This window comes from Oncorhynchus masou, unplaced genomic scaffold, assembly GCF_036934945.1.
Source record: "Oncorhynchus masou masou isolate Uvic2021 unplaced genomic scaffold, UVic_Omas_1.1 unplaced_scaffold_1106, whole genome shotgun sequence".
Classification (NCBI taxonomy): Eukaryota; Metazoa; Chordata; class Actinopteri; order Salmoniformes; family Salmonidae; genus Oncorhynchus; species Oncorhynchus masou.
The window spans coordinates 61,620-77,838 of record NW_027000784.1 but is presented as its reverse complement, the minus strand read 5'-3'; the positions used below and the strand labels follow the sequence as shown (position 1 = coordinate 77,838).

General features: G+C 44.6%; 1 protein-coding gene across 2 annotated transcripts in view; it reads right to left on the bottom strand.

Annotated features, from left to right (window-relative positions):
• Positions 1–14,265, bottom strand: part of LOC135529147 (E3 ubiquitin-protein ligase Mdm2-like) — a 28,236-nt gene extending 13,971 nt beyond the window's left edge. Inside the window, exons 1-7 of one of the 2 annotated variants that reach the window (XM_064958024.1) lie at positions 13,604–14,265; positions 11,890–11,979; positions 11,697–11,771; positions 7,876–8,009; positions 5,360–5,409; positions 5,112–5,170; positions 1,087–1,156 (exon numbers count right to left, since the gene is read on the bottom strand). In XM_064958024.1, the coding sequence (XP_064814096.1) occupies positions 1,087–1,156; positions 5,112–5,170; positions 5,360–5,409; positions 7,876–8,009; positions 11,697–11,771; positions 11,890–11,967 (466 nt within the window). In that variant the 5' untranslated portion in view covers positions 11,968–11,979; positions 13,604–14,265. Of the gene's footprint in view, positions 1–1,086; positions 1,157–5,111; positions 5,171–5,359; positions 5,410–7,875; positions 8,010–11,696; positions 11,772–11,889; positions 11,980–12,099; positions 13,540–13,603 lie in introns of those variants that run through there. The other variant, XM_064958023.1, reaches the window with a different exon arrangement.
• Positions 14,266–16,219: the final 1,954 nt, after the last annotated feature.

Genomic DNA, 16,219 nt, shown 5'->3' with positions numbered 1-16,219 from the left:
CTGGAGTACTACAACAACAGACAGAGGGGCAGGCAGACAGACAGACAGAGGGGCAGGCAGACAGACAGGCAGACAGAGAGACAGATGAGCAGGACTGGTGTAGTTAGTAGGTGTAGGTTTATGTACACACTGCTGGAGTACTACAACAACAGACAGAGAGGCAGACAGACAGAGAGACAGGCAGACAGAGAGACAGATGAGCAGGACTGGTGTAAGTTAGTAGGTGTAGGTTTATGTACACACTGCTGGAGTACTACAACAACAGACAGAGAGGCAGACAGACAGATGAGCAGGACTGGTGTAGTTAGTAGGTGTAGGTTTATGTACACACTGCTGGAGTACTACAACAACAGACAGAGGGGCAGGCAGACAGACAGAGGGGCGGGCAGGCAGACAGAGGGGCAGACAGACAGACAGAGGGGCAGACAGACAGACAGAGGGGCAGACAGACAGAGGGGCAGGCAGGCAGAGAGACAGATGAGCAGGACTGGTGTAAGTTAGTAGGTGTAGGTTTATGTACACACTGCTGGAGTACTACAACAACAGACAGAGGGGCAGGCAGACAGACAGAGGGGCGGGCAGGCAGACAGAGGGGCAGACAGACAGACAGAGGGGCAGACAGACAGAGGGGCAGGCAGACAGACAGACAGACAGAGGGGTAGACAGACAGACAGAGGGGCAGGCAGACAGACAGACAGACAGAGGGGCAGGCAGGCAGACAGACAGACAGACAGACAGACAGACAGAGGGGGAGGCAGAGAGGCAGGCAGGCAGGCAGACAGACAGACAGACAGACAGAGGGGCAGACAGGCAGGCAGACAGACGGGGAGGCAGAGAGGCAGGCAGACAGACAGAGGGGCAGACAGGCAGACAGACAGAGGGGGAGGCAGAGAGGCAGGCAGACAGACAGACAGAGGGGCAGACAGGCAGGCAGACAGACGGGGAGGCAGAGAGGCAGGCAGACAGACAGAGGGGCAGACAGGCAGACAGACAGAGGGGGAGGCAGAGGGGCAGGCAGACAGACAGACAGAGGGGCAGACAGACAGACAGAGGGGGAGGCAGAGAGGCAGGCAGACAGACACTCACCAGGGTCACTACTCCTCCTTCTCCTCCTGCGTTCTGAGGTAGATGATGAATGACAGTCTGAGTCTGTCTCCTGTCAACAGATTAACCAGAAGGAACCGTTAGAGAAATCAACCAGTGAACCAGGACACTGAGGAGGTCTGTCGATAAAACTCACTCGGACACAGCTACCACTTAAAACGACATCACAGGGGGAACAACCGGTCTTTGGAACACGTGCCAGTATAAACATCCCTCTGCAACAAAACTACAGTTGGTTCAACTTGAGGTCGAGTATGTTTATGTCTGTGACCCAGAGCTAGGCAATTAGTTTGATCACAAAGCATTTTTCGCTACACTCGCAATAACATCTGCTAGACACGTGTACGTGACCAATAACATCTGTTAACCACGTGTATGTGACCAAAAACATCTGCTAGACACGTGTACGTGACCAATAACATCTGTTAACCACGTGTATGTGACCAATAACATCTGCTAGACACGTGTATGTGACCAATAACATCTGCTAGACACGTGTATGTGACCAATAACATCTGCTAGACACGTGTATGTGACCAATGACATCTGCTAGACACGTGTATGTGACCAATAACATCTGCTAACCACGTGTATGTGACCAATAACATCTGTTAACCACGTGTATGTGACCAATAACATCTGTTAACCACGTGTATGTGACCAATAACATCTGTTAACCACGTGTACGTGACCAATAACATCTGTTAACCACGTGTATGTGACCAATAACATCTGTTAACCACGTGTATGTGACCAATAACATCTGCTAGACATGTGTATGTGACCAATAACATCTGTTAACCACGTGTATGTGACCAATAACATCTGCTAGACATGTGTATGTGACCAATAACATCTGTTAACCACGTGTATGTGACCAATAACATCTGCTAGACACGTGTATATGACCAATCAAATTTGATTTACAAGTCTGTTTGTAACTCTTTAAAGTGGAGGGTGATGGAGAAGTGTTTCCCCCTATATCCATTTAGTAACGGTGGCCCACCGCTGTACAACTATTTTTGAGACGGGTTGTAATCCAAGGTTTCCAGAAGCCTTTGGCTGCTCTCTCACGTGGTTTAACTAGGGGAAAGCAGTGGTGAAATACACAATTGAAAGACATGAGAAACGTCCGTTTAAGCAAACTCCACATCGGCCTAAATATTTTCCCATGAAATACCATCAAAACAACATCTTAAAGTGCTCGCAATTACTTTTGTTAAATAGTCTATATTTAAAAAAATAAATGCCATTTCTATCTGTTTATTTACAACGGCCAAAGAGAAGTGGAAAATTAGAAATTGGTCAGAATGAGTAGGATTCTAGTTGCACTGACAGGCACGACTCAGGCCGGTGAGCCATAACCAATCAGAGCTGCAGTAGGCCTATATGCAAATAGACCATTGCCATATATGGATCTGTGCCATTCACTGGACTGTGTTTACAGCATGAGCGGTCGTGAGTAGATGCGCTTGTTTTGAGATCAAAGCGAGATCGACTTGTGCACATTTGTTCATATTATTTTCTAGTTAGTGAGTTATTAGCCCAGTTATAGATCATTTGTCGTCAGCAATAGGGAAGTGATTGCTTCCTACAAGAGCACAAAACGTGTACATTTCTAGACATATTTGAAAAAGCCGGTCAGGTAAAAATCTTTTTTTTTTTGTCTTAAAGGGGCAGTATTGTATTTTGAGACAGGTTTGAATAAGCTAAGTAGCCAATAGGCAGAGGTTAGTATAATGTATCTGATTCTCTGTAGTAATGGTGTGGGAATAATAATGCATTTTATTTTGTCAAGTGGTTTCTTGCATCAAACACAATATTCAGTCACCTCATTTGTCTGAAGGACAAGTGGATAAAACAGGTTAAAAAGGTCAATGTTTTTTTTTTTTCTCTTCAAAAGTCTCATGAAATGTAGGTCTACGTTGAACACTACACATTGGCTGCTACTGTCCGCTGAAAGATATAACAGCTATTTCCATATTAATGGGATGAATTTTCTCCATTGTTTTTGATGGCAGGCCCCGCAGGTAGGACTACATTAGGATCAAACAAGACACAGTAGCCTACTAGGCCACTGTTACAACTGTAACTTAAAGTGGGTGCGTGCCTCAATGTTTACAGTAAGCGTCATTGCATTTACTTGATAGCTACCTACACAAATAGCTAGCTAGAACAATGTGTTAATAAGATAAATTCATTAAAAAGATTAAAAGCAATGCAAATAAGTTCTCCAGTAGGAACAGGATTGTCACAACGTTCAAGTTTGTGCTCATCAGACCTGAGATTTGCTCAGTGATAAAAAAAAAAAAACCCAAAGGGAACATCGGTTGGGGCGGTGTGCAGTTTGGAGTGGGTCTAGGGCAGTGCTCTCCAACAGGTCGATAGCCAGCGACCAGTAGCTACCAGCCCACCTATGACGAGCTCGACAAACTACTCTGAAAGTACATACAATTTTCACGTGTTCCACCGCAAACTGTCCTAAACAGATCTCACAAGTACCAAACTGTCCTAAACAGATCTCACAAGTACCAAACTGTCCTAAACAGATCTCACAAGTACCAGACAGTATCAAACTGTCCTAAACAGATCTCACAAGTACTAAACTGTCCTAAACAGATCTCACAAGTACCAGACAGTACCAAACTGTCCTAAACAGATCTCACAAGTACCAAACTGTCCTAAACAGATCTCACAAGTACCAGACAGTACCAAACTGTCCTAAACAGATCTCACAAGTACCAAACTGTCCTAAACAGATCTCACAAGTACCAGACAGTACCAAACTGTCCTAAACAGATCTCACAAGTACCAAACAGTACCAGCCACACTGTATAGTCAATGCAACATTCACATGATCCCAGCCCTGGTTAAACACTAGTGGCTACAAAAGCCAAACCAAAAGTTCTCAAGGGGCAGCCCGTAAAATTGGGTCGGATTTACAGAAAGAGCCCAGGGCAGATGGGTTGGATTTACAGAAAGAGCCCAGGGCAGATGAGTTGGATTTACAGAAAGAGCCCAGGGCAGATGGGTTGGATTTACAGAAAGAGCCCAGGGCAGATGAGTTGGATTTACAGAAAGAGCCCAGGGCAGATGAGTTGGATTTACAGAAAGAGCCCAGGGCAGATGAGTTGGATTTACAGAAAGAGCCCAGGGCAGATGAGTTGGATTTACAGAAAGAGCCCAGGGCAGATGAGTTGGATTTACAGAAAGAGCCCAGGGCAGATGAGTTGGATTTACAGAAAGAGCCCAGGGCAGATGGGTTGGATTTACAGAAAGAGCCCAGGGCAGATGGGTTGGATTTACAGAAAGAGCCCAGGGCAGATGAGTTGGATTTACAGAAAGAGCCCAGGGCAGATGAGTTGGATTTACAGAAAGAGCCCAGGGCAGATGAGTTGGATTTACAGAAAGAGCCCAGGGCAGATGAGTTGGATTTACAGAAAGAGCCCAGGGCAGATGAGTTGGATTTACAGAAAGAGCCCAGGGCAGATGGGTTGGATTTACAGAAAGAGCCAAGGACAGATGAGTTGGATTTACAGAAAGAGCCCAGGGCAGATGGGTTGGATTTACAGAAAGAGCCCAGGGCAGATGAGTTGGATTTACAGAAAGAGCCCAGGGCAGATGGGTTGGATTTACAGAAAGAGCCAAGGACAGATGAGTTGGATTTACAGAAAGAGCCCAGGGCAGATGGGTTGGATTTACAGAAAGAGCCCAGGGCAGATGAGTTGAAGTCGGAACTGATGTTCAAAAGGTCTTGTCGGTTGTAATAAATGACAGCGTAATTATTTTTTATAATTACGACTAAAGAATTACAAAATAGCAAAGTTGAGTGCTCTAGCTTGTAAAACAGCTGCCATCTAGTACGGCAACATTATAGCAATGCCCCCCCTCCCAACTGGAATGTTTCAACCAATCACATGCTCTTGCCCACCCCCCCCTTCATTTAGTTTAATGTGTCTACCATAGAAATACAATGAATAGACGCTCTTTCTGTGTGGTCTTCTTACCTTAGGCCCTCTATCCGGTTCACTCTGGCTCCTGGGTTCCGTGAAGACAGATTGGGATTCTAATGGGAAAAAAATGAAACATCTACATTTTAAAAATCAGAATAGACTACTTCCTCACTTGTCTTATCAGCCCAATACATAACGCAACATTGAACTGCCTAGCGTACAAATGTTTTTTTTTCAAGAGAGATGTATATCAACTAGAAACTACAGGATAATAGAAGTGACAAAAGAAAAGCTAAAAGTACCTTGATTTTTCACTGCTAGGAGATTTTGTGTGATCATAGCGAAGAGAACTCTGAAAGAACAAAAACACACAAGGCTAACGTGAGCATAGTGAAACAGTTTCACTATCACACATCTCTGATTTGTTTAGCAAACAGAAGTCTGCTCATCAGTAACGTATTTTTGAATCATCAGTACACATCTGAGCCAACACATGCAACAGGTGACAGCATATTCAGTGGCTGTATTAGAGGCCAGGGGAGCTGTATTAGAGAACAGAGTCTGTGTTAGAGGAGCTGTATTAGAGGCCAGAGTCTGTGTTAGAGGAGCTGCATTGGAGGCCAGAGTCTGTATTAGAGGAGCTGTATTAGAGGCCAGAGTCTGTGTTGGAGGAGCTGCATTGGAGGCCAGAGTCTGTATTAGAGGAGCTGTATTAGAGGCCAGAGTCTGTGTTAGAGGAGCTGCATTGGAGGCCAGAGTCTGTATTAGAGGAGCTGTATTTAGAGAACAGAGTCTGTGTTAGAGGAGCTGCATTAGAGGCCAGAGTCTGTATTAGAGGAGCTGTATTAGAGAACAGAGTCTGTGTTAGAGGAGCTGTATTAGAGGCCAGAGTCTGTGTTAGAGGAGCTGCATTGGAGGCCAGAGTCTGTATTAGAGGAGCTGTATTAGAGAACAGAGTCTGTGTTAGAGGAGCTGTATTAGAGGCCAGAGTCTGTGTTAGAGGAGCTGCATTGGAGGCCAGAGTCTGTATTAGAGGAGCTGTATTAGAGAACAGAGTCTGTGTTAGAGGAGCTGTATTAGAGGCCAGAGTCTGTTAGAGGTGATGTATTAGAGGCCAGAGTCTGTGTTAGAGGAGCTGTATTAGAGAACAGAGTCTGTATTAGAGGAGCTGTATTAGAGAACAGAGTATGTATTAGAGAACAGAGTCTGTATTAGAGGAGCTGTATTAGAGGCCAGAGTCTGTATTAGAGAAGCTGTATTAGAGAACAGAGTCTGTATTAGAGAACAGAGTCTGTTAGAGGAGCTGTATTAGAGAACAGAGTCTGTGTTAGAGGAGCTGTATTAGAGAACAGAGTCTGTGTTAGAGGAGCTGTATTAGAGAACAGAGTCTGTGTTAGAGGAGCTGTATTAGAGAACAGAGTCTGTGTTAGAGGAGCTGTATTAGAGAACAGAGTATGTGTTAGAGGAGCTGTATTAGAGAACAGTCTGTTAGAGGAGCTGTATTAGAGAACAGAGTCTGTGTTAGAGGAGCTGTATTAGAGAACAGAGTCTGTGTTAGAGGAGCTGTATTAGAGAACAGAGTCTGTATTAGAGAACAGAGTCTGTATTAGAGGAGCTGTATTAGAGAACAGAGTCTGTTAGGGGAGCTGTATTAGAGAACAGAGTCTGTGTTAGAGAACAGAGTCTGTATTAGAGAACAGAGTCTGTGTTATAGGAGCTGTATTAGAGAACAGAGTCTGTGTTAGAGGAGCTGTATTAGAGAACAGAGTCTGTGTTAGAGGAGCTGTATTAGAGAACAGAGTCTGTATTAGAGGAGCTGTATTAGAGGCCAGAGTCTGTATTAGAGAAGCTGTATTAGAGAACAGAGTCTGTATTAGAGAACAGAGTCTGTATTAGAGAACAGAGTCTGTATTAGAGGAGCTGTATTAGAGAACAGAGTCTGTGTTAGAGGCCAGAGTCTGTATTAGAGGACCAGACAAACTGTATTAGAGAACCAGAGGAGCTGCATTAGAGGCTGTGTAGAAGGGCTGCATTAGAGGCTGTGTAGAAGGGCTGCATTAGAGGCTGTGTAGAGGGGCTGCATTAGAGGCTGTGTAGAAGGGCTGCATTAGAGGCTGTGTAGAAGGGCTGCATTAGAGACTGTGTAGAAGGGCTGCATTAGAGGCTGTGTAGAGGGGCTGCATTAGAGGCTGTGTAGAAGGGCTGCATTAGAGGCTGTGTAGAGAGGCTGCATTAGAGGCTGTGTAGAGGGGATGCATTAGAGGCTGTGTAGAAGGGCTGCATTAGAGACTGTGTGGAAGGGCTGCATTAGAGACTGTGTATAGGGACTGTATTAGAGGCTGTGTAGAGGGACTGCATTAGAGTCTGTGTAGAGGGACTGAATTAGAGGCTGTGTAGAAGGGCTGCATTAGAGACTGTGTATAGGGACTGCATTAGAGTCTGTGTAGAGGGACTGCATTAGAGTCTGTGTAGAAGGGCTGCATTAGAGGCTGTGTAGAAGGGCTGCATTAGAGGCTGTGTAGAAGGGCTGCATTAGAGGCTGTGTAGAAGGGCTGCATTAGAGGCTGTGTAGAGGGGCTGCATTAGAGGCTGTGTAGAAGGGCTGCATTAGAGGCTGTGTAGAAGGGCTGCATTAGAGGCTGTGTAGAAGGGCTGCATTAGAAGCCCCCAGGATGTTATATTAGAGCAACGCTAGCCGAGCAAACAGGGCGTGTGTGTTGGGGGTTTATTGTCCGTCCCAAGCTGTGTGTGTTATTGTGCGAGTGCGGGTGGCTTTTTGATGGAGAAGATGTCCACACCGTGCAGTGTGTGTCCTCACCGTGGTTCTTTAACAGAGAAGCTGTCCACTCCCAGTACAGCTCCCAGGGGGTCGTCAGCACAGTGCACTATGTGTTGCTGCTTCATGTCATAAAGCTGTTTCTTCATGATGTACTGGCCCAGGTAGAATATCACCTGACACATAGACAGCACAGGGGTCAGAGGTCAACACCACAGCGTAACACACACGAGAGAGAGAGATAAACGGGATACAGGACAGGGGTCAAGAGGAGAGAGAGAGTAACAGGGAATACAGGCAGGGGTCAAGGAGAGAGTAACAGGGGGTACAGGCAGGGGGTCAAGAGGAGAGAGTAACAGGGAATACAGGCAGGGGGGGGTCAAGGAGAGAGTAACAGGGGGTACAGGCAGGGGGGTCAAGAGGAGAGAGTAACAGGGAATACAGGCAGGGGGGTCAAGGAGAGAGTAACAGGGGGTACAGGCAGGGGGGTCAAGAGGAGAGAGTAACAGGGAATACAGGCATGGGGGTCAAGGAGAGAGTAACAGGGGGTACAGGCAGGGGGGTCAAGAGGAGAGAGTAACAGGGAATACAGGCAGGGGGGGTCAAGGAGAGAGTAACAGGGGGTACAGGCATGGGGGTCAAGGAGAGAGTAACAGGGGGTACAGGCAGGGGGGTCAAGAGGAGAGAGTAACAGGGAATACAGGCATGGGGGTCAAGGAGAGAGTAACAGGGGGTACAGGCAGGGGGGTCAAGAGGAGAGAGTAACAGGGAATACAGGCAGGGGGGTCAAGAGGAGAGAGTAACAGGGGGTACAGGCAGGGGGGTCAAGAGGAGAGAGTAACAGGGAATACAGGCAGGGGGGTCAAGGAGAGAGAGTAACAGGGGGTACAGGCAGGGGGGTCAAGGAGAGAGTAACAGGGGGTACAGGCAGGGGGGTCAAGAGGAGAGAGTAACAGGGAATACAGGCAGGGGGTCAAGAGGAGAGAGTAACAGGGGGTACAGGCAGGGGGTCAAGAGGAGAGAGTAACAGGGAATACAGGCAGGGGGGTCAAGGAGAGAGTAACAGGGGGTACAGGCAGGGGGGTCAAGGAGAGAGGGAACAGGGGGTACAGGCATGGGGGTCAAGGAGAGAGTAACAGGGGGTACAGGCAGGGGGGTCAAGAGGAGAGAGTAACAGGGAATACAGGCATGGGGGTCAAGGAGAGAGTAACAGGGGGTACAGGCAGGGGGGTCAAGAGGAGAGAGTAACAGGGAATACAGGCAGGGGGGTCAAGAGGAGAGAGTAACAGGGGTACAGGCAGGGGGGTCAAGAGGAGAGAGTAACAGGGAATACAGGCAGGGGGTCAAGGAGAGAGAGTAACAGGGGGTACAGGCAGGGGGGTCAAGGAGAGAGTAACAGGGGGTACAGGCAGGGTCAAGAGAAGAAGCCTGGGAATGTCTCAGGAGAAGACTGCACCAACAATAGTCCTGTCTCAGTCTAGTTGATACCCTCCCTCCATATACTGATCCAGACTGTCCTGTCTCAGTCTAGTTGATACCCTCCATATACTGATCCAGACAGTCCTGTCTCAGTCTAGTTGATACCCTCCCTCCATATACTGATCCAGACTGTCCTGTCTCAGTCTAGTTGATACCCTCCCTCCATATACTGATCCAGACAGTCCTGTCTCAGTCTAGTTGATACCCTCCCTCCATATACTGATCCAGACAGTCCTGTCTCAGTCTAGTTGATACCCTCCCTCCATATACTGATCCAGACAGTCCTGTCTCAGTCTAGTTGATACCTCCTCCATATACTGATCCAGACAGTCCTGTCTCAGTCTAGTTGATACCCTCCATATACTGATCCAGACAGTCCTGTCTCAGTCTAGTTGATACCCTCCATATACTGATCCAGACAGTCCTGTCTCAGTCTAGTTGATACCCTCCCTCCATATACTGATCCAGACTGTCCTGTCTCAGTCTAGTTGATACCCTCCATATACTGATCCAGACAGTCCTGTCTCAGTCTAGTTGATACCCTTCATATACTGATCCAGACAGTCCTGTCTCAGTCTAGTTGATACCCTCCCTCCATATACTGATCCAGACTGTCCTGTCTCAGTCTAGTTGATACCCTCCTCCATATACTGATCCAGACAGTCCTGTCTCAGTCTAGTTGATACCCTCCATATACTGATCCAGACAGTCCTGTCTCAGTCTAGTTGATACCCTCCCTCCATATACTGATCCAGACAGTCCTGTCTCAGTCTAGTTGATACCCTCCATATACTGATCCAGACAGTCCTGTCTCAGTCTAGTTGATACCCTCCATATACTAATCCAGACAGTCCTGTCTCAGTCTAGTTGATACCCTCCCTCCATATACTGATCCAGACAGTCCTGTCTCAGTCTAGTTGATACACCTCATCCCATACTGATCCAGAATATTAGACAGGCAACTGATAAGACACATGATCACTGCACTGGGTAGAAGTATATGACTCCACCGATATTCTTCTCTAGCTGACAGGAGGCTATAGTCATAGACTGATCACTGCACTGGGTAGAAGTATATGACTCCACCCGATATTCTTCTCTAGCTGACAGGAGGCTATAGTGATAGACTGATCACTGCACTGGGTAGAAGTATATGACTCCACCCGATATTCTTCTCTAGCTGACAGGAGGCTATAGTCATAGACTGATCACTGCACTGGGTAGAAGTATATGACTCCACCCGATATTCTTCTCTAGCTGACAGGAGGCTATAGTGATAGACTGATCACTGCACTGGGTAGAAGTATATGACTCCACCCGATATTCTTCTCTAGCTGACAGGAGGCTATTGTGATAGACTGATCACTGGCACGAAGGCATCAGTTCCTTATCATAAAAGCGGTTAACACAGACTGTAAACACATTTTCCAGCAATCAATGTGGACCAGTAAAAGGCTCTGCACTCCCATACACTCTATAAACTAAAGCATCAGAGGAGCACCTCCCTCTCTCTCGCTCTCTGAGATAACTCTGTCTCCCTGATGAACAACCGAGAGGAAGGAGCCAAACACGGAATCCCAGACTAGTTAGACATTCCAGAGGTCCGTTAGAACCCCAGTGAGTCAGAGTAGAAGTCAAGAGGCAACTGAACATTCTAACATTCTAACTAAGATAATCACCAGTCTCTCTCTATGACTCAGACTCTCACACAGACAGACCCCCTCGGACACGTCTCATCAAAGCTGTGTGACGTGTCCTCAAACCAAGGTGGCCTGTCTGCTAGCCAATCATAGCTCTTAAAAAGACAGTGCATTTGTATTCTAGCTTAGTAGACACTACAATCAGTTTAATCAACTACAGTAGGTAAAACAGCATATCAATGGGAAAACAATAGAACCAAGTCAAAAGCCATTCTAGTATGTGACAGCATCTACCGTATGCAGTGCTTAGTTTATGAAAGTGACAATCAATAGTGAAACTCGTGTAAATCTAGCAATGCAGAGAATAATCCAGAAACACCTACACAATGTATATACCAGTAGTTTGGCTGCTAACGACAAATTAAGAGTGAGTTTCCCCCCTTAGAAACTAATATCCACTATTCTAGGAGTAAACCCTAAGATATACTGCAATTGGAAATTCAAAACATCAAATATTTAAATGTAAAAAATAATAAAAAATAAAATAAAAAAATGTGAGACTAGAAAATAATTACCGAAACTGAAAAGTCCGGGAGATAATGTCTATTGAGGATCTTAAAAAGGTTTCCTCTGTCTGCTTCATGGAACAATATCTTGATTAACTAAAGTTAAGCCAAAGACTAGTGGTTCGATATCAGCAGGATATAAGGAAACAAAACAGCCAGCTGTCAGGTCACTTCTTACCTCTTTCATGGTGAAAACGTCTTTGTCTGCACCTGCCTGCTGCAATAACACGCACAGTTTCTCTTTAGGTCGTACCTGTGAAAATATAGCACATAAAACAAAAAAAACATTATTTTACATTCTATGTAACTGTAAACAAATGACTGACTTAAACAGTGTGACAGAGAGACAGAGATTTAAGTTGATTACTTACAAGTTTCTCGTTGTCCAACGTATTTATTTGGGAACTACTTCTATGCCATTCTGACATTCTCTCACAATTCTCTGCCATTCTGTCTTTCACCTGTCGAAGAGTAGGAGGTAAAATACATTTCCATTTCCAAGTGAACATGCAACGCCTTATAAAAGTATACAATTACATACAATGTCAAGGTAAAGCTTTGGAAGACAAAAACAAGTTTACCTAAATAAATAAATAGAAGTACTAATGAGATGTTCTTGATACACCCCCTCTATAATACACCCTTCATATTCTGTACATAAAGTGCTTCAGCTCGGCTGGTAGCATTAGGAACCACTTCCCCGTCTCCCCCGGATTTAAATAGGCACAGAGACATGTCAGGACTAGCACTGCTCCGGCTGTTAACGCTAGGATGCTATTGGGCGCAGCCGGCGTATGGTTGAAACTAGATGACTAACCTCACGTAACATGTTTTAACATATGACGAGCACACCTAGCGGCCACCCTGCGTCTGTGCATCCGCCTCCACCCTTAGTGCTGAGCTGGCCGCTAGAGTTGGATATGCCCGGGCATGTCCCAGTTTACTACAGCCCTGCATTGTGTAATAATCAGCTGTTTGACTGACATGGGCAGGGTTGGAGGAAGGGTGTCTCGACTTAACTGACTCCCTCAGCTATTGCTTTTCCAAACAAAGGAAGAGCCATGCAAGTTGACAGGTGAAATATTGGACATGAAAGCTGGTTGCCACTGGATATTAACGTTACCACCGTGGATATGAAATTACAAAGTATGGGATTAACGCCAAAGTAACGATTTGTCACTGAGATTAAGAGGGGTTTGACATCTGGACTCACTGATTACAATGTTTTATCTGATCTAACATTTGGTCATGTTGAGATTAGTTTCTCTGTTGCAGATATCCATCAATGTTATTCAATCGCATGAAAGAAACTGACCTCCGGAAAAGTAACGTTACCTACACTTCAATCCTCATCCTTTTGATTTCTACCAAACCAAATGGGATAGTTTCCTATCAATCTGTCAAAACACAATGAAGACAAACAGCTTGGAAAGACCCACGACCCAGTTGTGGGACTCTGCAAGCCTGTAAAAATAGACCAGTGTGCAATATTGACAAGTTAGTATATCTGATAACATCAACGTTACAGTCAAATGTAGCTATATCTAGCTATATTCAATGTGTGGTATTTACAATACATGTGTGATTTAACCACTAACGTTACGCCAAAAATAAAACTGTTGAACGAGTAACTACTATAGTCCGGACGTTGACTGGCAAGTCGCTGAGCAGGCAGCACTTTTTAGAGGCATCTTCATGTGTATTTACATGGGTAACTACGACACCACCAGATAGAAAAACAAACGGTTTTTTGACGACACTCTTGCTAGGTTAACATTACACTACATGTTTAGTCGTTGTACTACTAGCTACCACAACAACTTCGCTACTATGTGTCGACGTCTAGCTATTCAACGTGAACGCCTTACTAGTAGTTTCCCGTTTTCGCCATCAGGAAAACACGAGGATGAGAGGCCTTGTAGCATGTGGCTAATGCTATTCAAACTTTAGCTATAAAATAAAGTGGTTGTACAAATTACATGTCAAAATAACACACAGTTAAAGTTATTATACACACTAGTTTGCCATTTAAACTCTCATAGCAGATTTGAAATAGATTTAGAGCACATTATTGGCTTCACTTACGTTACTTTCACAATCCAATAACTTGCTTGTAAAAGTTAGCGAGGAAAACGAACGTTAATTTTGTCGCCCCTAGTGGCGTGTCCAAAGTAAGGCACGAGCACTGAAGATGAACCAGGTTGACGAATCAATCACAAGAAGAAGAAAAATCTGTTTTTACAAGAAGAAAATATACTAACTGCATGTGGGGAATGTTCATAGTTTTATAGTGGAAAGAAACATGGGAACTATATATACGAGCTCAGCCAAGACCTGATTTGGCTGGATTGAGTCATCAATGCATTCTTTGCCTAATCATTGATACAATCATCAGAGGGGAAATGACATTGGTCGTCATTCAAGTCACACAGTCAGTGTGAAGAAGAAATCAACCACATTGAATTCATATAATAGACAGGTTTGTGTATGTCTAGCTTTATAAGTGTATTCATCATCATTATCCCCTGAGAGGAATACAACAGTGTTTTCTGTATCATCACTCCAATATGGTTCAATCCCTTGACATGGCACTCGTTCATTGAGACAGGGGCATTGTGACTCTTCACATGGCTGCTTGCTGACTGTGAAATCATTGCCTCCCTCTGCCAGAGACAAAAGTGTGTTTGTGTTATGTTCTGTTATTCTGTCAACCAGCTCTGCTCTAGGGCCATTTATCAAGCGTAGGAGTGCTGATCTAGGATTTGTTTTGCCTTTTTAGATCACAATGAATAAGATAACATGGACATGGGGGACCTGATCCTAGATCAGCACTCCTACTCTGCCCCTGGTCTGGTCGGATGCTGAGACATGTCCTGGCAGTTCACACTTCATCATCATAGTGCCATGATGCTAGTGCTTATGATGCTAGTCCATGATGCTTGTCCTTATGATGCTAGTCCATGATGCTTGTCCTTATGATGCCTCGTCCCTTTGGTTAGAACAGAGAATAAACTGATATCAGTGAATCAACAACAGAAGATACATGGAACTAATGGTCATTGAGACCGAGAGAAACGTCACGACTTTCCTTGGTTTAACGAAAGTCAAACCACAACTTCTAAAAAGAAAAAGGTCTTACCGGTCAGATATGGCTCCTTGATTTGGATTAGTGAAATCATTCACAAATGTGTTTAATGGATGGACAAAATGAATAGTGGAAGATTCATTTTAAATGGTTTTGTTTTGTTGATAGTAGTACCCTGTGCATCAAAATCCATCTAAAAACGTGTATTTGTCCTTGAAGCAGCAGAAGGTTTTTGATCTTCTCTGGTATCGTTGGCATCTTTTCCAGTCTGCTCCCTCTCTCCTTCCCAGAAGGGCTAAAAGAATGAGTCAGATGTTATTTTAGAACGACATGTTCTTTCAGAGCCTCAACATGTCAGGGCACGTTGTGAAGCCTTATAACCTCCGATAAGTGTTATTCATCCTTATATAAACTTCTAATTAGTACAAATAGAATGACAAAGGCCATTTTAAACACACATTTGGATTGAGCCTGAATGTCTTAAAAATATTAAAGTCATTAAAGTTTTACGATTAAAGTCAAGTTATCCACTTGCTTCAACGAATGGGGTTATGATTATAGAATTTTGTAAAGTAATCAAACATTGTGATTAGATTTACTTGATGTGTCTCTGACGACTGGAAATAATTCCATAATACTAAATGTTACATGATGCCGCCTCATCAGCCTCATGGCACGTCTCTCACCGGCTTCATCACCTTGTGCAAATGAGCAGGACAGGCTAACGTTGAAGAGGTATAAATAGAGCAGGATAGGGCTAACGTTGAAGAGGTATAAATAGAGCAGGATAGGCTAACGTTGAAGAGGTATAAATAGAGCAGGATAGGCTAACGTTGAAGAGGTATAAATAGAGCAGGATAGGCTAACGTTGAAGAGGTATTAGAGCAGGATAGGCTAACGTTGAAGAGGTATAAATAGAGCAGGATAGGCTAACGTTGAAGAGGTATAAATAGAGCAGGATAGGCTAACGTTGAAGAGGTATAAAATAGAGCAGGACAGGCTAACGTTGAAGAGGTATAAATAGAGCAGGACAGGCTAACGTTGAAGAGGTATAAATAGAGCAGGACAGGCTAACGTTGAAGAGGTATAAATAGAGCAGGACAGGCTAACGTTGAAGAGGTATAAATAGAGCAGGACAGGCTAACGTTGAAGAGGTATAAATAGAGCAGGACAGGCTAACGTTGAAGAGGTATAAATAGAGCGGGACAGGCTAACGTTGAAGAGGTATAAATAGAGCGGACAGGCTAACGTTGATATAAATAGAGCGGGATAGGCTAACGTTGAAGAGGTATAAATAGAGCATAGGATAATAAGCGGAAGAGGTATAAATAGAGCTAGGCTAACGTTGAAGAGGTATAAATAGAGCAGGATAGGCTAACGTTGAAGAGGTATAAATAGAGCGTTGAAGAGGTATAAATAGAGCAAGAGGTATAAATAGAGCGGGATAGGCTAACGTTGAAGAGGTATAAATAGAGCTAACGTTGAAGAGGTATAAATAGAGCGGGACAGGCTAACGTTGAAGAGGTATAAATAGAGCGGACAGGCTAACGTTGAAGAGGTATAAATAGAGCGGACAGGAAGAGGTATAAATAGAGCACAGGCTAACGTTGAAGAGG